Source organism: Microplitis mediator, chromosome 4, assembly GCF_029852145.1.
Source record: "Microplitis mediator isolate UGA2020A chromosome 4, iyMicMedi2.1, whole genome shotgun sequence".
Classification (NCBI taxonomy): domain Eukaryota; kingdom Metazoa; phylum Arthropoda; class Insecta; order Hymenoptera; family Braconidae; genus Microplitis; species Microplitis mediator.
The window spans coordinates 8,677,275-8,699,335 of NC_079972.1; the positions used below are offsets into that span (position 1 = coordinate 8,677,275).

General features: G+C 30.5%; 1 protein-coding gene across 3 annotated transcripts in view; it reads left to right on the forward strand.

Moving 5' to 3' along the window:
- LOC130666729 (dipeptidase 1-like) overlaps window positions 1-22,061 on the forward strand; it is a 200,668-nt gene that overhangs the window by 43,473 nt on the left and 135,134 nt on the right. For all 3 annotated transcript variants that reach the window (XM_057467963.1, XM_057467961.1, XM_057467960.1), the window contains exon 2: window positions 11,381-12,342. In XM_057467963.1, coding sequence (XP_057323946.1) covers window positions 12,067-12,342 — 276 coding nt within the window. In that variant the 5' untranslated portion in view covers window positions 11,381-12,066. The remainder of the gene's footprint in view (window positions 1-11,380; window positions 12,343-22,061) is intronic.

Sequence of the window (22,061 nt, forward strand, 5' to 3'; positions counted from 1 at the left end):
TCCCTTTTCAATTTTTTTATTTTTTTTATCTCACACTTTTTACTGCATACACTTCTCTTTAATTCTTGTTCACTTTAGCCTCTTATACTTAAAGCGAAAATTTTTTACATCATAACTTTTAATAATATTATAATCGCGTACTCAATATTTATATTTCCTATAAATTTAAAAACCTTTTTACCATCATTTTTATTTATTTCGATTGAATACTTTCGCTCTTTCAATTTAAATTGCTTTTAATTTCCCGCTATAAAAATTTTCAAAAAAAGGGAAGTTATTAGTTTCGGTCTGATTTTCGAAAATCGAATTTCTAACAGATCTTAACGTTTTGAGGTCCTAGAAGCTATTCTGACCATTTTCAGATGGACGTCTCCTTATTAAGAAAATTATAATAATAATAATAACTAACACGTCATGGTGCTGTCGAAGATAAAAATACTCCCGTTTTTTAAGCCTTTGACTCACAGACTTTTGGAGCAAATGTTCTTAAAGATTCTGAACATCCGCCATGTTGCGGTTTTTCCCGAGAACAATATCCGGAGGAGGTTTGCGGTGGGGTCGAGAGTAAAAATACACGGAGAGAAATTAATTAATGTATCTACACGGAAAGAACGAGATTGGACTGGGTACAATGTCGGATGGTACTGAGTCCCATCTGGTGTGAAAAATATTTACACATTGGACCTGCTACAATCTACATTGTAGTGGCTACAATGTACATTTAACTCAGTCCAATCTGAGATTGTACTCAGTTCCATCCAAGATGGGGCTGCGTAACATGGGACTGAGTCGAATCCCGCGTGGTGGTGGCTACGATCTTACATTGTAGTCAGTCCAATCTATAGGATGGTAACCAGTCCTATGTTACCGATGGGACCTATTTAAATCTAACATTTATTCAGTTACCATGCTACATTTAACTGACTACAATGTAGGATGGGACTCAGTACCATCTCACATTTATAAATTTAATGCCGTTAAAGGTTACTTTATTTGAATTTACATAGTTTTATTTTTCAGTGCAGTACAAGTGTTCATGTTCATTTGCATATTTTCATCTTTTTTAATTTATATGTGTTTATTATTAGAGTAAATTATTTTCAATTTTTATTCTTTTAATTTTTAAAAGGTAAGTTGCTAAAAGTATCGAATTTTAAACAATTGAATAACGTTTTACATTATCTCAAACACTTTGTCTTCAAACTAATCATTCTTTTTTTTTATTTATTTAATTTATTTTGTATGACGATTAAAATAATTAATGATACTGAAGTTAGCCGACGTCTAATAATTTTTGGATTTTTTTTTAAGCGAGAAATTATGAAAGAAAAAATATTTCCAAAAATTGCACTTATAGTCTTTTAAATTTTCTACATGTGCATATTTTTAGTTTTTTTTTTTTTTATTCAAATTTAATTGTTCAAAAAAAATCAAAAAATTTTTAATTGTCTGCTAAATTCAGGATCGTAGATAATTAAGCATATTTTAAATATTAAAAAAGGTTATGCACAATAAAAGTTTAAAACTTTCTCAATTTTTATTTACTAAGTATAGTTTGAATTTTTATGAATTTAATATATTAAATTAATATATTATATATATTTTATGAATTTAATATATCAAAAATATATATTAAATTCATAAAAATTCAAACTATACTTAGTAAATAAAAATTGAGAAAGTTTTAAACTTTTATTGTGCATAAACTTTTTTAATATTTAAAATATGCTTAATTATTTACGATCCTGAATTTAGCAGACAATTAAAAATTTTTTGATTTTTTTTGAACAATTAAATTTGAATAAAAAAAAAAAAAACTAAAAATATGCACATGTAGAAAATTTAAAAAACTATAAGTGCAATTTTTGGAAATATTTTTTCTTTCATAATTTCTCGCTTAAAAAAAAATCCAAAAATTATTAGACGTCGGCTAACTTCAGTATCATTAATTATTTTAAGGCCCCATCTTGGATGGAACTGAGTACAATCTCAGATTGGACTGAGTTAAATGTACATTGTAGCCACTACAATGTAGATTGTAGCAGGTCCAATGTGTAAATTTTTTTCACACCAGATGGGACTCAGTACAATCCGACATTGTACCCAGTCCAATCTCGTTCTTTCCGTGTACTATACAAAAATTGTAATTTTAACTATCTAAAATGGTAATAACATTTTTCAGTGGTTATAATAATTAGTATTACTAATGAAAATGATAACAGTTACAATTGATGATGGTAACGGTTACTATCGAAGATGCTAATTGTAATTACTAAAAATTATAATTGTTACAATAGAAGATGGCAACTCTTACCATTCAAAGTTGTAAAAATTCTTAACTAAGAATGTGTGTGTGCTCGCGCGTGTGTGTGCATGTGTACGTGCGTGGGTATATGTGGTCGCGCGGGTGTGTGCGCACCCGTGTGCATGTGTGTATGCATGTGTGCAGGTAAGTGTGCGCGTGTGTGCTTATGTGCGGGTAAGTGTGCGCGTGTATGCTTGTGTGCGGGTAAGTGTGCGCATGGATGCGGGGGTAAGTGTGCGCATGTGTGTGGGTAAGTGTGCACATGTGTGCAGGTGTGCGGGTAAGTGTGCGCATGTGTGTGGGTGAGTGTGCGACCCCTTATTTATGTACATGTGTGCGTGCATGTGCACGTGCGTAGATTTATGTATGCATGCATGTGTGTGTGTGTGTGTGTGTGTGTGTGTGTGTGTGTGTGTGTGTGTGTGTGTGTGTGTGTGTGTGTGTGTGTGTGTGTGTGTGTGTGTGTGTGTGTGTGTGTGTGTGAAATTAATCACTTCCCCAGTTAATCAAATTACACATAGACAAGCGTCAGACTATAACGTTCATATTTTAATTTTTTATTAGCTTAGATGGTCATCATTATTTTGGCTGATAGTAACCATTACCATCAGGTTATTGAGAATTACGATTTTTTATAATAGTAGTAATTATTTAAGATAATAACAGTTAGAATTTTTGGTTATCATAAATAATTGTAAACTACCATACAAATAGTAGACACTACCATTCAGATTGTTTATTTAATAATTTTAATGATATTATCAATCATATAATTCAGTTTAAAAATTGTACTATAACTTGATGGTAAGTTTTACCATAAAATTTTCTCCGTGTACTCCTGTTCTTCGAACCTTTGTCCTACTGACTCGAAATTTTGAGCAAATGTTCCTTATCTTCATAAGCATCCGCCATGAAGCAATCTCTCTCGATCAAAATTGTTGAAGGAGGGTTGCAGCGGAGTCAGAAATAAAAATAATTCCGTTTTTTGATTTAAGTCCTGCGGACTTGAAATTTGGAGCGAATGTTTCCTACGTTTCTGAGCATCCACTTTGATCAAGTCTGTTTTTAAAAATGATTTTCAAAGGAAGATTTGTATGTGTGTGTATGTGTGTGTGGATAATGTTGAATACATCACAAGTTTTACTCTCAACTGAACGTTACCTCAAAATATGTAACAACATTTATAACCGCTGTAGTAATGTACTGAGTTTATTAGCATTAAAATTATTCATGTATAAAATAATATGATTTATCTACAACAAAGCCATTTTATACACTTTAACGATATCATTTAATTAATAATAACTATGTACATATACAATATTTGATAATATTGAATGTACTAATTTATTTGTATGATAAAATCAAACAAGCCACATGACTGATATTTAAATTTCGAAAATATCCAATTAATTATTGAAGATCGATCAAATCTTCAATAGCTGCATTAACGTGGCACTCGAAAAGAAAATTATAGGAACTTTTCCTATATAGGAATTGTTCCCATACTATTATAGGGATGGTATCCATAATATACGGGAACCATTTCTATATCATCAAAAAAAATTTATTTACAAAATAGTGAAGAAATTTCTCTCATGATTTATGGAGAGATTTAAATAAAGCTTCTTCGACGATAAATTTGTATTGAAACACTAGATTAAGCTTATAATAACCCTTACTATGCAGGGATAACTTTCATGCACGAATAAATGGAAAGTATTCAAGCTTATGATTCCACACTTTTCTCTAAATTAATATTTTTATGATAGTGTAGGAACCATAGTTATACTATTATAGGAATAGATTCTATACTATTGTGGGAATGATTCCCATAATATTATAGGAACCATTTCCATAAATTATAGAAATCATTTCTATCATTATAAGAATAATTCCTATAATATTATTGGTTGCATTCCCATAATTATAGGAACTGTACTAATAGTTATGGAAAGCGTTTCTATAATTATAGGAACTGCTCCCATAAATTGGACGGATTTTTGCAATAACGTCAATAACGATAGAAGAAATGGGTACCTGAGAAATTTGTACTAATAAATATTTATAAATCATAACTTGTTATTTTCACACATTTTTTTTCAAACATTTTGAGAAGTATAGGATTTATATTTATATACACTGTAACGAAAGTGAAACTGGTTTTAAAAACATCTAGAAACAATTTCCCTCTTCTTATTGAATAGAGATGCGACTAGATTCAGTCAGTCAGATATTGACAAGTATAGTTGTTTATATACAAACAACATCTTGTATCTAAATACACATTCTCTTCCTTGCCGTTCTTTTACCGGTGTAATTGTGGTGTTGCTATTTATAATTTAATTACGTTGGTATTGTAATGTAAGTGATAATAATTTATAAGTTATTAGTTATTACAATACATAGAAATGTTTTTTTATTTTTCTCGGTCATGGTCTATTTTACGAGTTCTCTCAAGTAATATTGCATATTAATAATAATCTGGTTACCTTAGATATGTTATTCCGACTTCCACCTCGTCTTAACCTGTATTCTCTATTCCTTTTCTCTTTCCCAAACTTCCCTACTTAACAATGCGGCTGGAGCCAATTTTCTATTCTGTACCACATTTGCCTACAATTGTGCAATCGTAGTGTGAACGAGAAAACCTTCAGAAAACCCGACCAGTAGAGTCATTCACTTTACTAGTGATTTCTCCTTTGTTACTGAGTTCTTAATATTAAGTACCCAAGCGAGTTTTCGAACCAGAGCTTACGGAGTGACAAATTTACACCTTGTCAACTCCATCGTTGATGTCAGTTGTATCACAATTTTTATCTTTTACTTAAATTCACACCCGAATTATCTCAATCGTGATAAATTTTTTTTTAAATTCAATATAATTATAATTATAAAAATATTTTTTTAATGGTGATTGAAAAATTGTGCATAAATTGATTGACTTGAGTTACTAATAATTTGTCAGCAAGTTATTGGTGAGAATTTGATATGCGCTCAAGTGATAAAAATTGTATATGTCAGACATAAACTAATCTTTAATAACATAAATTAATGTCAGTTGTGTTAATTATGCATACGGAGTATTCGATATCAGGGTGTGTTTTATAAAAATTGATAATGTTAATTTGAACCATAAAATAAAGTAAAATTAGAAGCTTTCCAGGTCAAAATTTTTTTATTTGCTATATATAACATATATTTAGATAATGGCAAAATAAATATTTAGTTGTCATGAAGAAATAACATTTTAGTGAATTAAATTTCCGTGTAACTTGATGATAGTTGAGTCAACCGAATTTTATTTAATTTAACGTCAAATATTGGGAAAGTATTTTGAAATATGTTTTGTGGACATAAACATTTCTATGTAGCTACTTTTTCGTAAATATTTATTTCTTACGAGTACTGATAATAAAGTTGAATCATATATTAGAGTATTTTGAATTATTAAGAAATTACTCTGAAATTAAAAAAAATTTATCTGACACGAGAGAACCCTCGTTGAAAGACGGCTATTAAACTTAATCCTTATCGGTCACATGGGATCCAAAAGAGCCCATGCAATTTCAAACTCAAAATATGTTCATAACTATTTTGTTTTTAAAACAAGTCGTGGATATCTTTTTTGTAGAAAATTTGAAGTGTTACAATAACCGGGTCTGTTTTAAATCAAATAAACCCGAGTCGAAATTTAAATCGTAGATTGAATGTACAAGACGTTGAAAACGTAAACTCAACCTGTGAAGACGTAAATAGTCGTAAAACGTATCTTAGACGTAGTTGACGTACGAAAACGTAAATAAGACTTGCGTAATCGTAAATTGTAGATACAATCTTTCAAGACTGGCAATAAAACGATTAAACTATATCGGAAACATTTTTGTCTACAAGCTTCTAGGTAGTCTGTAAGATTCAAAAAAGCTCGAGAAACTGGGCATCGCTAAAGTTATCTCCTGCAAGGCTCAAAATATTTTTCTACAGCTGCTAAGAATTTTTATTTCTTGTCTTCTAGCTGCTAGACATGTCTTTGGGCAATGAAATGTTTCCGATATAGTTTAATTTTTTTATTCTACGTTTTTAAAGGTTGTATCTACGATTTACGATTACGCAAGTCTTATTTACGTTTTCGTAGGTCAACTACGTCTAAAATACGTTTTATGACTATTTGCGTCTTCAAAGGTTGAATTTACGTTTTCAACGTCTTGTACATTCAATCTACGATTAAAATTTGACTCGGGAAAATTTTAAGTTATTTCTATTCAACTTTACTTTTTATTTGAATTCAATGAACGTGTGAAATTTGATCGAGTTTTGCTTGTACTATTCCTCATTGAGACTTTTTTCAGACTTGTTTTTAATAATTTGCAGTCTGATTTTGTTCACCTCTTTTTTTTTTCAAGTGGCCCATCATCATATCTCCTTTCCTATTTTCTCAAAAAAGTCTACAATAATTAAAAAGAAAAAAAAATCCAAATCATTATTTTCTTAACAAACTTATTTTGCTTCACATTATGATTTTTTTTTTAAATGCTATTGCTATCGATTACTTTTTTAATGATGGAAAAAAAAAGTAACAATAGTGAAAAAAAATTACGCGATCGCTAAGATTTCTAAGGAGGTTGTTCGCCCCCACCCCTCCTCCTTCTATTCATCACTAAAATGGTATCTGTGAACTTTTGAACAAGCGATTTTTCTTACGATAGCAAAGAAAATAATTGAAAACACTATTAAGCGTAAAAGATAGTGATAATTTTTATTACGAGCCATTATATTATTATTTATTTCATAAAACTTTTTTGCATAGTTATTTATTATGCTCTTTTATATTCTTTGTTATAACACGAGATCGTGGATAATATATTTAACATAGTTGTGTACACAGGATTTGAGGTTCGTTATTGCAGCAGTGGGTTTGTGAATGAGCTTGTGAGTAAATAAAATTACAAAAACTTAAAAAAGAGTAAATAAAAGAAAGGATTGTACAAAGATGTAAAGAAAATGAAAAAAATAAAAAATCCACCGAATAAATAAAAAGTACTTCTGAGGTTAAATAAAATAAAAAAGGGTAAGAAGAAAAATAAGATAAGTAAAAAAGATAAAAAATGTAAAAACACAAGGCAGAAAGTGAAATAAATAAAATAAAATGAATGAGATAGCAAAGGATAAATGCATATAAATGTCGTCTGTAAAAATCGAGTCAAGGTTCTGAAAGGTGTAAGGTTGTATGAAATAAAATAAATAATAAAAACACAAGAGAAGAAAACTCATGAGAATTCTTTTTCCCAACGTGACGGAATGACAAAAGAAAGAAAAGCTGTTTGAGCGTTGTAATATAAGAAAAATAAAGTGCATGAATCTCTGCGCTGGGACTCATGATTTTATTTTTATTGTAAAAAAAAAAATTGTTAGTTATTTTCTCACGGTTTTTATTTTTTATAACTTTTTTCATTTTTACGACCAGTGGTTGCCGAGAATGCGGAGTATTGAAATTTTTTTATCCATGAGATCAGACGTAGAAACGGGTGGAAACCCATGACAATGATTGTCGATATGGCATACGAGAAAAATATTATATTTCGAGGCAGATATATACTATTTCCACTGGGAATTATGGCTTCAATACTATATGAGCTCGTAACATCCGAGTCGAACGTGTGTATTATATCCTTCTTTCGATTTTTTGCCAGTCAGTCTAGTCTCTCGAGGCTAGTGTACTACATTATCAGTACAAGTGATTCATAAGCACTTTCATTTGCTCAATCTTCATATATTTTTTTCGTTTTTACTTCATTTCTTCTATGGAAACAGTTATTTGTCGATAGAAAATTTTATTCTTCTCATAAAATATTAATTCTTTAGATTTCCCATAAGGTTTTCTCTCAAGCTAATTTTTCATCATTTTCTTTATATATTTTCTGTAATTTCATTGTTAACGACTTTTATTGTGTGGTTTTGTATTTTTATGAAAATCTAGATTTTAAAAATGCATCAAACATTTCAAAGAATGAAAAAATTTTTACTGATATTATTTTTTAATTCAGAAGTAAGCAAAGTTGTAAAAAAGTTATGTTGCAAACTATTTGCTAACATCATTGTTGTATAATGTACATTAAATGTAGAGAAATTTCAGACGAAAGTCAACATTGCCCTGGAAAAGTAAAGAAAAAATAAAGAGTTTTGGAACAGAATATTGTGTGGCAAGAAGTGAAATAGCGTCAAGTTGGTATAAAGCAACCACCAACTTCACACTGTGTGTAAATACAGTTCACTTTGAGCGACAAAACTTTTCATAATTAGCAGTATTGCTTCAGTCGAGTTTTAATACCATGGAATCAGTATAAACAAGATAATTTAGGACCAATAGTGAGCGGCTGCTAGCGTATGTGCTCTTCGCTATAAAGAGCTTAAAGGTTACAAATGTAAATAACGCAAACCACTCTGTCGACCTATAATCATTAACTGAAGCTTCGCTTTTAGCGTTCTGGTTAGGGCATTGAATAAATAATAATATACTCTCTGCGCAATTTTAAGTCAATAGCAATTCATTCACAAACTGAATTATATTTAAATCGAAATTAGATCCACTAAATATTTCATCCATTAAAAAAATAATGATTTTTTTAATCGTATAGTTATACAATGTAAAAAAGGCGGTGTTAAAATAAACTCGTACCGGTGAAGTGGTGCTACTTAGCGGTGTTAAAACGGTGTACATGCAAAGTAAATCAACTTCGAGCGGAAAACAAAGGTGTGAGTATAAGTCGCGTTACTAATTCTAAAACGACTTATATTTTTATACGCCCTTTTGACTTTAGGAAACTCTAAAGCCAAAAGGGTGTATAATTTTTGTTTCATTGCCAATCGTTTTGTAGGCTAATTTTATTGCTGAAAATTGAAAAAAAAATTTTGAAAGCCAAAAGGGCGTATAGCTGGAATTATACGCGCTATTGGCTTTCAAAAAAATTTTTTTTCAATGTTTAGCTTTGGAATAAGTCTACAAAATGATTGGCGTTAAGAAAAAAATTGTACGCCGTTTTAGTTTTAAACTTGGTGACTAAAGCCAAAAGGGCGTACAAAAATATAAGTCCTTTTGGAATTTGTCACGTGAAGTGTTTTAAGATCTACTAATCACGAAAAAAAATAATATTTCGTTAAAATTACAAAATTATCGTCAATTATGATAAAAACAATTTATTACTTATAAAATAAGCGATGCCACTAAATCTATGGAATTCTCAGTATTCTCGGTGTTGAAATTTAACACCGAAAGCGGTATTAAAATAACACCGCCGTCAGTGTAAATACTTTTTACCGGTGTTAAAACAATTTCCCGGTGTTGAAATATTTTTCGGTGTTGAAAATATTTTACTTTGTGAATATTTTTGGTCACTCGATTATTAAACATGCAGTTGAACATCGTTTTTATTAATTAATTAAATTTATGGTGATTGAAATGGTGGGCGACAAATTGTGTAATTTTTAAATAAATTACGTATGACATAAATAATCATTTAAATAAATACACAGCAAAATTGAAATTTTTTCACGGAAAAAAAGAGTTTCGTTCTCATAAGAAAAGACGGGATAACGAAAAATTTTGTTATACTGACCAATATGATTAGCTTACGGTAACAAATAAATTTGTTATAATAACAAATGAAATTGTGTCGTAATTAAGAAGCTTATTTGTTATGAGTACAAATGATATCAATATCATCGTATTTCAAAGCAAGCATTTGTTACTCTAAGTAATCTTAGCTTGTGGGGACAAAAATTTTGTCAGTTCTACAAATTCATTTTGTTATTTTAACAAATCACTTTTTTTACTGCAACACAACAGTTTTGCTGCAGTTACAAACCATTGCTAGGCGCCACAAACGATTTGCTAGCGTTACAAAAACGTTGTAGTCATAACGAATGCTTCGTTATCCGTATATTAAGGCAGAAATTTGTTACTGTAAGTTATCTTATCTTGCGGTTACAAAAAATTTTTTTCCGTGTTTATATGTAATACATTTTTTTTTTAATTTCTATGCATGGAATTTTTTTTACACCGATTTAACACCGTCAAATTACACCGCTTCTTTTATTTTAACACCGCGTGGTGTTAAATTTGATTCTATTTTTAACAGCGCTCTTTTTACAGTGTAGCCCCGTGTTCATAATTACCCTACTTTTTCCTACATATACATTGGGTGTTTGTAAAAAAATATGCAAATAAAATATTTGATGCCTTATTAAATTTTAACGTTGGTACATTTTTTTACCATCAAATTTTTGATATCGGGTATTCAAGCATTGAGTTTATTTATTGCTAGTGGATTTAAATTATTATGAAAGTATTGATAAAAACTATAAATCAATTCCAAGTTTTAAATAAAAAGACCAAAATAAAATCTTATCAAAACCAAAATACAAAAAAAAAGAATAAAAATTTTTTCACTTCCGAGACGTGATTTCACGTTCAAAGGCTCGCAGCCTTTGAACCCACAAAGCTAGAGACCTGCAAAATTTACCAGCTACATAGTTCGCATTATCGAAAATCGATATATCTATCAGGAAACCCAACACCGCGACTTTGATTATTCAAAAAAAAAAAAAAAACATAATAATAAAAAAATTTCTTTCACTGCCACACGAATCCACATCACCAAATAACCAACAAAAAACAATTTCTCCATTTCATATACATCTCTCACAAATCAATGTTGAGAAAAAAATAATAAATTCAATGAGAAAAAAAAATTTCACCCACTCAATAACTAATAATAAAAAAAAACTGAATAAAATCTCCGAACAAAGGACATTCAAAATTAAAATAAAATGGCACATAATGGCGTCGTGGTATACGAACTAAAGACCCACCGAGCGTTAAAATTACCTTCATATTAGGCGCGGGATTCAATAATAATTGTGATAAAAAAAAAAAATAAAATAGTAATAATAATAATAATAATAATAATAATAATAATAATTCGCGAGTAACAAAACCGTGACGCAGGGACGGTTGTGAGTGCAGAAAGGAAATCAAGCGTCTATTAAGCCTGACTGATTCAATTATTTGTTTTGCAGTTGGACTGGTGTTGCTGAGAGTTAAATCGAACAACAAGGAAATAAAAAATCATCACCATCGCACCACCACAATAATTAACAATTGAACGGTGTTATAATATAAAATAAAAATGAATAAATTTAAACTGACGATTGATTAAGAAGATATATCAAATCAAACAAGGAAACAGTGCAGGTGTAGCTGTCATAAAGACATATATTATAATAATATTATGTAGCAGATGTTAGTGGTAAGGCTGCTGTTATTCATTAACAAGTGGGTCCATATCAAGTTAAATGTGTTGGAGGATGGACCATACAATTGCGTGGGAGGATTCGACGATGAATACTACTATTAGGACAACTGTTACATTTGAAACTACAAGTACAACTACAACTACAGGAACCACTACAGATAGAATTGGAAATGATGCAAGTATTTCTGCTACAACAACTGCTGCTATTGGTATGGAAGAGCAACATGAAGAGGATGCGATCATGTCCTCGGTTTGTCCGTGCCAAGTATTGGTAGTTACCAAACCGATAGACAGAGTTATAGAGGGCGGATGCATTGACCACTAAAGCATCCTGCCTAATTTTCTGAGTGTGTTAAAGGAGGAGGAAAAGGGGGGATTTGAAAGAGGAGACATACGAAGAAGGAGGACGTGGGAAAACAGCAGAGATCAAGACTTGTGCTGGAGAACAGAATGCATCATAGTACTAGCGGTTATTCGAATAGTGGTGGCGGTGGTGGTGGTCCACAAGAACGTGTCCACCAAGTGTCGAGAGCTTCGGGTACCCCTGCCACAAATGTAGATGCTAAGTGCCCGTATGAGAGCTATCATGCACCTATACCGGATTGCTGCGCTGCTGCGGCAGCTGCTGCGGCTCAGGATCCATACCCACGACCACCTAGTGGCTATGACACGAGATTCTTTGAGGACTGCCGTATAAGGACGCCTTATCCAGATGAAAATACTCAGGTACTATTTTATTATTATTATTGTTTTTTTTTTTCGCAGCTCTTACTGTATTTTATTGTTATTCAATGATAATTAGCGGATAGGGAATTTGTTTTTCTGTTAATTTATGAGTAATATGTTACGTAGATTTATACTCAATGTATGACAATATATACACTGTAAAAAATCGGGGGTGAGTTCGTAGTAAATATGGATTTTATTTCAATCCGCATTCACTTCGTCATCCAGAGTTTCCGAGTTCAAAGAAAAAAAAAAAAAAAAAAAAAACTGCGTAAACGGAGTAAATAGGAAATTTTTTTTTTAGCAGAGTGATTTAATCTGCGTTCATTCAAAAATTTTTTTTTTTTCACTCAAAGAACTCGAAAACGTAATTTTCAATTTTTTTAGTTTGACAATACCTTTGATTACATCGGTGTTTTTAAACTTAAAAACGGTACGTTTTATACCTACCTTGAAAAATTCAAGACATCGAAAATACTTAATAGACAAGCGTTATCAGAATTTTTATTTACGATTATGTTCTAACAATCAATGTAATCAGGTAGAAATCAATGTCAATGATTAAAATAAGGATTTCAATGACTTTTGACTAAGAGCAGAGCTTTAATATATAATGTTAAAAAAGGTATTTTGTCGCTTTTTTTGTTGGTATTACTATTTAAATTAAACAACGAATTGCATTACATCATGTGGTGATCGAAAAAAACCATAAGGACGAAGAGTTGGTATGATTTTGAACACATTTCAGTACATTATATTATGATTTATCCGGGAAAAATGGCATAAACTGATTTTTTTACACTTTTTGTCATCGATATCTTTTGAACCAATCAACCGATTTTGAGGTTTAGTATTGCAATCGGCGCATTTTATTGAGTTCGAAGGCTGATAAAATTAAAAAATTGATCGATACCTTCATTTCAAAGATCTTCGCAAAAAACCGTTTTTTACCATGTCTTTCTCCGACGATATCTCTCGAACGAATTAGCTGATTAGGACGGTTAAGGCGGCAATCGACGCGTTTTGTTAAGTTCTAAAACTGGTTAGATTATGAAGCCGATTGTTCGAGTTTTTTTCTGAAAAATTAAGAAAAATCTTAAAAAAGAAATTTTTTTTCGTAATTCGCAAATATTTTTATTCCTCCGTGTTTGATAAATTTTTTATAATTTCGTTTTTAACTCTTTTATAGCCCTAGTTAAAATTTTTTTCAACTATTACGTAGATAAGTGGAATAACATAGAATACCTAAGCGTGTAATTAATTTTATTAAAATTTGGCTACTATGTACGAATCGTTTTTATCATTTTTGATAAAATTCATGGTGATTTTTCGATCATAGAAATAAAACACGTTCTATTTTCCGAAAAACGACAGAATCTTTGTTTCCTTTCTGTATTAAAAAAACTCAAACATTCTTGTAGTATAGATTTTTTATTAAACACAAGCATATATATCTTCTTTCCTATAAGAAGAAAGTGCTCTTCTAGTGCAATAATACTGATTGCTCGCAATCTTGAAAAAAATTTAATTTTCTCAATAATTTTTTTAAAATAAATAATTTAAATAATAAATAAATTAATAATCTTGATTTCCAAATATATGTCAATATGGGCAGATTTCAAGTTATCAATATATTTGTTAATTACTTCAATAAATGTTTAAATATTTCAATTAAAATAAATACAGTTATCTATATTACTACTATAATTATTATTAATTAATAATTATTTTATTACATATAAATTTAATAAGTAAAAAATTTATAAATTTATAAATCTATTCATTCAAATATATATTTGAATACTATTGATTAACGATGATAAAAAATGGAATGTCATTAAATCATTCCCAATATGTGATTGTGAGAATTATTTGAAACGCTATTTGAAGCACTTTCATAAATACATAATTAAATTAACTAATTAAATTAATTACATAATTTTATTATGAATTTTTTCTCAGAGCTTATATTACAATAATAATAATAATAATAATAATAATAATAATAATAATAATAATAGTAAATATTAATAAAAATGGTAATTAAATTAACTTTGAAGTCATTATGCCGAAATTTTGATGTATAGAGGTGCTTTTTTGCTTTTTTTTTATTTTAATTAAATAATGGGGTAGTAATTATGATAAGTGAGAAGAGGAATAGCTGGAAAAGAAAGGGTTTGAAAGTGGAAAGTAGGAGAGTGGAGGTTAAGGAATAAAAGGGTATAAAAGATAAAAGATCAAAGGATGAAGGATAAAGGACGCAGGATAAAAGAGAGTAAGTTAGGTAGCATTTAAATGGTATGAGGAAGTGAAGAGCTTTAGGCACTCTTCACCGTTCAAGTGAGACAAGTACCGTCCTATTCTGCAGCGGTTATTTGGAGGCAGACGACGAAAGCACTCGTTGCTGTCGATGTACAAAACACACCGAATTCCTCTTCCAGCGAGCAAATGTCTATTAACGTTGCTTCGTGTCATGTGATGTGAACATGAGTATACTTCAAATCTCACTTTATGTATACATGTATATCTAAATATATATATATGCCTGTCACCAACGACAAATTTAATGTGCTCCAGGCATTTATATGAACAGTCAATGACTAAATTCTATCCAGTTCGATTACCTAATTAACTTTATTATTAGCTTATTGTCAAACAGTAGAGTCTATAATCTACTTTATGTTAACATTCATTTTACACAATCACTTTACACTTGAACTGATTGAGTGTTAATATTATTACGCTTTTTTTTTTATTTCAAAGTATAATATTAATTTATACTGTACTATACGATGGCTTTGATACACTTCAAAGGTTTAATGTTTTGCAACTTGAAGGATGTGCGGTCAAGTTGCCAGAGTGGGGATAGTCAGTGGCTGCCACGTGGTAATAGGAGAGCCATGTTAACGTGATTACAAAAATATATAGTTACACACTTAGTATAGACTTAAGGCTGCATTTTAATTATTAGCAGTGCAGCCAGATCGTGAGATATTTTTGCCCCTTCCCGGGGTAAAATAGCATGGAATGTAATACTGGGAGGGGGGGAAAATATCCCACGATTTGGCCACACTGATTATGAGTTATTAATTAATTTAGTGCGGCATGATTTTTTTTCGGCTAAAATCATTATGAATTTTTTTTTCATTTCTATAGTTTTTTTTAAACTTCCCGCTAAGAAAATTAGAAATTTTCAAAAATTCGGGAAGTTATTGGTTTGCGTCCGCTTTTCGGAAATCAAATTTCTATCAAATCTTGACGTTTTGAGGTTCTAGGAAGCTATTCTGACTAATTTCACGGTGATGTCCGAGTGTATGTGTGTACGTACGTACGTATGCATGTATGTAAATACCTGTATCTTTTAAATGGATTGTTAATATCTAGCAGCTGTGAAAAGTTGAGCTCTATCGATCAAGTGCGTTCGAAGATATTCCAATAATAAAATTTTTTCAAAAATGTTTTTTTCTCGAAGAGCTCGAAAATGTATTCACAATAATATTTTCGAGCTCAAGGAGCTCGGAAACAGCGGGAAGTTTTGGGGCTGGCCCGCATGGTCAACCGATAGACCGATTTTTTTTTTTTCAATTCATCTTTTATATTTAAGACCAAATACAGTCGAATTCCATTAACTCGGAACATCTCTTCAATCTTGACCCCCACTACGAGCTACTTGTCGGAAATTTATTCAAGTTTTTAAAGCCGCCCTTCAATTTATCATGCAATCATGGGTATTTTGAAGTTATGTTCAAGCTTTATTTTTCTGGAAAGAGTTATTAATTAAAACTATTACATACAATTATAACGTTACCTTAATAAACTTAACCGTGATAACGATCGTTTAAAAGACTATATACGTTAAATTTACATAGTTTAGTAAAATAAAGATGATCAACTATAAATGGGACGAAAATTGCAGTGTAACTTCTAATGGACTATCAAGTTAACGTTCCAATAAATTTATGATAATATCAAACAGCTCATGTTCCGGATTTGTTATTGTTTAGAAGCTTACAAAGCGTGAAGCGTTAGAGAGATTATTTGTCTTCAGTAAACGATCCAATATTGTTTAGTAGGTGTTTTGTGTCTGTAGTAATTATTCTTAAAATAAACTAAAGCTTGCAAGTAAGCGTAAACTTTACGAACTTTATTTCGGTAATGAAATTTGTTTGTTTGCTTTTTACTAAAGCTTTTGGATATTTTGACGTGTCCGACTTCCTCAAAATGAAAGTGATGTACATTTCAACCTCGCTATAAGACTATTAATGTTTCGTTTTTGAAAAAGAGAGATTGAATTTACTTCGCACATACTCTAAGTTCGTTTAAGGCAATTAGTGGGGGAAACTTTGCAGACAATTTTGAATAAATTGCGAAGAGTCTTGTTACCGGGAGTCTTATAGCGAAGTTGGGTTGTACATGCGAGTTGATTACTAATCATTCGATCCATAATTATATGTTTCTTATACTAATTTGTGCTTCCATAGCCAATAAATAAAATAATTATAGACTATTCATGTGAGTGTTCAGTTGCAGTAGTAAAGTCGGCTTATAGTCAGACAAGTTAAGGATTGGGTAAAACGGCTGACCTTGTCGGCCAACTCCAAAATTTTCCGCTATTTTTGAGCTTATAAAACGCTTGGACAAAAAAAAAATACTTTTCGCTGAAAAGAAGTAATTTTTGTCTGATGATATCTTTGGAACCAATCGGCTTATTTGCACTCGTGCTTTGAAGCGAGAATGTATATTTTGAGACATAGCTTTGATTACATTTTGAACTTGGAAACTACTCTGCGGAATGACTTCAAAATCTATTCAACTTTAAATCTTGATGAACCCTTTCGATTGTCACAAAGAAGGTTCAAATCATTTGATTCGTTCCAAAGATATCATACACGGAATAAAATTTACTGCTTCTGCAACAGGAAGCATTCATGCTGCAGCAACAGGAAAAAATCCTGTTGTAGCAACAGGATTTTCCTGTAGTTGCAACAGGAGGTAGCCATGTTGCAGCAACAGGATTAATATACTGTAGCTGCGACTTAATAGTAAAATATAATTACACAGTAAAAAATGTTGTGTCATTGCGTAAAAAAACTTAGTGTTAAAAATTTTTGTGTTAAATATTTAACACTTTTTTGGGTTGATTTAACAGAATAAATCCTAAATGTACACATAAAAGTGTTAAAAAAAATTGTAACACTAAGTTTTTTTACGCAATGACACAACATTTTTTACTGTGTAATTATATTGTACTATTAAGTCGCAACAACAGTATTAATCCTGTTGCTGCAACATGGCTGTCTCCTGTTGCAGCTGCAGAAAAATCCTGTTGCTATAACAGGATTTTTTCCTGTTGCTACAACAGGGTTTTTTCCTGTTGCAGCAACAATAGATTTTTTTCCGTGTACGACAGAAATTAGTCTACACACATGCACACACAGAAATACGCGCGCGTGAACTTCCATCTGAAAATAGACAAAATAGCTTCCTAGGAACTCATAACGTCGACATCTGATGAAAACTCGATTTTCGAGAATCAGACTATAACCAATAACTTCCCATTTTTTGAAAATTTTCATAGCGAGAAGTTGAAAATTCTAAGCTGATCCTGAAAATCAATGCATTGATCTTTTTTTTTTCTTTATTTAATCAGTTTTTTTCAAAAAAATTTTTCTGGATGATGAAAATGATTTTTTATTTATTTTCTGATCTAAGACCACTTTTTTATTGTAATAAAAATTGATGTAGTTTAATTTTTGAAACTGAAAAGAAAAAAAATTTTTTCATACTTGAATAGGTTAAATTAATTTTTCAACAATTAATTATTTGAATCTCAAATAACTGAAAGTATTTTTTAACAGCAGTAATAAAAAATTTCATTAACTAGTAAAAAAAGTAATTTATTTAGCTACATAACTCTTAAAAAAAAATATTACCTCAATGAATGGAGTAAAAAAAGGTAATAACAATTACAGTGAAATAAAAAAGAAATTTAAGACTTAAATTTTCCACGAAACGAAATTCTCGTGTCCGGAAAAAATATATACTAGCATTTAAAAAATACAAGTACTAATAAACTTGAATTTGAAATTGTTTTCTAATAAAGCGAATGGATAAAAAAAAAATAATAAATAAATATTGGAAAAAAAACAAGTACAATGACAAAAACAATAGTAAAGTTACAGTAGCGACAGTAGCAGGGACATAATGATATTAAAGAGCAAACATTGAATGTCTGAGTAAAGGAACATTATCAAGTATTTGGAAGATGGCTGTAGTATTGTTCCATAGCCTCATCAAAATCCTATTAAAGGAAAGTTTATTGTTAATGGCAGTGAAGTAAGCAAGACAAAGAGTACCGCATTCTACGGCCATTGAGAGGGTCATTCCAGATTACGGCATGCAGTTACATTTTCCTCGTATTTATTAAATAACTCTATTTAAACTTAATTTTCAGCTCAACAGAATCTTTTATTAAATTACTCCATTTATTTTCCTTAATATAGTTCACAAATTTTTAATTATGTTGTACTTAATTTAATAATTAATTATTCTTCCATTAAAAATTGAAAAGATGTTATTTTGTGACCCCTACACAGTAAAAAATATTGTGTATCTGTGTTAAAAACGGTCCGTGTTGAATTTTTTGTGTTGACTATTTTGTGTCAAATCAACACAATTCTCTGTGTTACTTTAAAATTTTTAATCGATCTTCTATTCGACACTTTAAAAGTGTTACCTCGAACAAAAATCGATATTATCAACATTTATTAAGTGTTACTTTAAAATCAACACATAAAAATTATTGAAGCGACAGTTGAATTGTGTTAAAAAAATGTCTTTCTTCTATACTCGCGGGATACGCCATTAAGCATCAGTGTTGCTTGGTCAGTTATTATTTTTGTGACATTGATTTTATTTATTTTCAATTAGACATAAAAAAATAAAGTTGACAAAGTTCATGATTCGTATAATTTAAAAAAAAAAAATTATTTAAAAATTGCATCTGTGGCTTTTTTACTTTTCTACGTGCGCACATTTTTATTTTTTATTTTTATTTCGTAATTGATTTGTTGACAAAAAAAAATCAAAAATTTTTAACTGTCTCCAACCTTACGATCTTGTTTACTATCACAAAATAGTTCAATGTTAAATAATAATTGTTGACACTTTTGATAACGTAAAAATAATTCATGGTAAAAAAATAAAATGTAAAAGTTAACATTTTTTTTGTGTCGCCATTAACATTTAAAAAGTGTTGAATTACTTCTCATATTACTCGAATTGTGTGTTGAAATTTTGGTTCCGTAACACAATATCCAACGACAAAATAACCGCGACAAAATAACCGACGACAAAATAACCGAATGACAAAATAACCAAATGACAAAATAACCGCCCTTTTATCATGGTTTGTCGTCGGTTATTTTGTCATTTGGTTATTTTGTCATTCGGTTATTTTGTCGTCGGTTATTTTGTTGTTGGATATTTTGTCGCGGATATTTAGTGGTGACACCGAAATGAAATTTTAACACAAATATTGTGTGGACCGTTTCTGACATACATATTGTGTTGATTTTAACACAGTATTTTTTACTGTGTAACTGAAAAAATTACATATTCCACATACTTTATGAAACTTTTCGGTCGCAAAGTAGGTTCAAATATATCGCGTCACTAATTTTAAAAGGACTTACATTTTTATACGCCCTTTTGGCTTTAGAAAACTCTCTAAAGCCGAAAGTGTGTACAATTTTTTTTTCATTGCCAATCGTTTTGCAGACTTATCTTATAGCTAAAAATTAAAAGAAAAAAAAAATTTGAGAGCCAAAAGAGCATATAGTTTTCTATACATCAGTTTTTTTTACAGTGTAAAGAAAATGTTATCGTAAATAAGAAAATCTTCATATTATGTATATTTGAATCTTTCCTTCTTTTTCTTTAAGTTGAAAAAATGACTTCTCTATTTTTTAGCCCTCCTATATAATTTATAAAAATAGCATTAAGCGAATTTCCATTTAAAATGAAGAAAAGAATTTTTAAAAATTAATTTATTAGGTTAGGTAGATAAATGGCAATTTCACTCGGATCATAGGTTAGGATTTTCAAGACCCTAAGTCTCAACTTGACGTTGCCTAACATAGTTTTAGTTTTTGCTATATCCACACTTTCCCTTTTTATTAATTCACCCACTCTCATATTTTTTTATCTCTCCTGCTTATCCTACTTATGTGTACAGTTGGGGCTGATTTACTACCCGGATAAAAAATTATTACTATTAGAGTCATCTCTCGAACTGTCAAATGGATTCAGTTACGAGAGTCATCTTGTGCAGCTATAGCAGCAATCCGTATGGTTATAATAGTAATTCGTTTATCTCTACTTGATGCAGGGTCGTTGTCGGCATTTTAACGTATTTCTTACCTAAATAACTTGAATAATTGACAAGTGTCACGACAGTTAGGATAGTCGCGGTGTCGGAAAAAATTTTTAGATAATTCAGCCGGTACAATAGAGCGCTTCACTCGTAATCTTTCAAACGCTAATAGGACCTTAATCCTTAAATAAAAAAGGCATGAGATGTATGAAGCCTCTTTTCTGATTACTTGATTGGTCGAAAGCAAAAAAATATATACAAACGACACGCAAATATACCTTTTTTCGCCTCCGGGCGGAAAGCGTCAACTTTCGTCCCGCTGTGCAAAACGAAATTGCCACTTTCTGTCTCCGTCGATGAGAAAAATAGTATACACTTCTCAGGAAGTAAATAAGAAAGCCTCAGATCACATGTTTGTTGAATCACATGTGATCTGAGACATTTCTTTACTTCCCTAGGTGTGTAATACACTATAATAGTATATTACACACCTAGGGCAGTAAAGTAAGAAATGTCTCAGATCACATGTAATTGACGAAGCCGAGGTCAACAAAAATGTGATCTGAGACATTTCTTACTTTACTGCCCTAGGTGTGTAATCAACTATTTTTTTGTCATTAAATTTTTTTATTTTCACCCGGGACATTGAAACTTGAAATTTTGAATAGATGTAATAAAAAATACAATGGCTGACACAAAATTAGACATAAATGCAGGCACGGATGATGTCAGCTCTCGCTTTCGGCTTAGGCAGACAATTTCACCCTAGCCTACATTCGTATTATCTTATTCTTTATCACCCAATATGCTACTTATTAGTTCAAAAGCAACTCTCTAAACATGAATAAGTGAAATAAGTAAATATTCACTAATACAGAGTGCCAATCGAACCACTTTTTGGAATTAGTGGTTCTATTTGCACTCTGAATTAGTGAATATCACTTATCTTCACTTATTCATGTTTAGAGAGAACATCAATTTATTACTCGTTTAGCTATTTCGTCATGCCCGGTCTCTGCTGTAATATGTTAATATGCGAACAAAAATGTACTCGGACAATGTCCCGAAAAGAATTAGAATATCTTCCTCAAAACATTGTCATCTATTGAGAACTAAATTTTCAAAAATCAACGACTTGTCTTTTTTTTATGAAATTTACAATATTTATAATCATTAAGTTAATAAACAACTTATGTAATTATTAGTTGTAGCTTATTTAACAAGTAAATTAGGAAACTATTGATCTTACGGTGTTGACGACTGAGAAATCCAACTAGCCAAGTTTAAGCGTTCAATTTTCACGCTCAGTGGTGTTACCTAGCCCGAAATTACATTAATTAACATA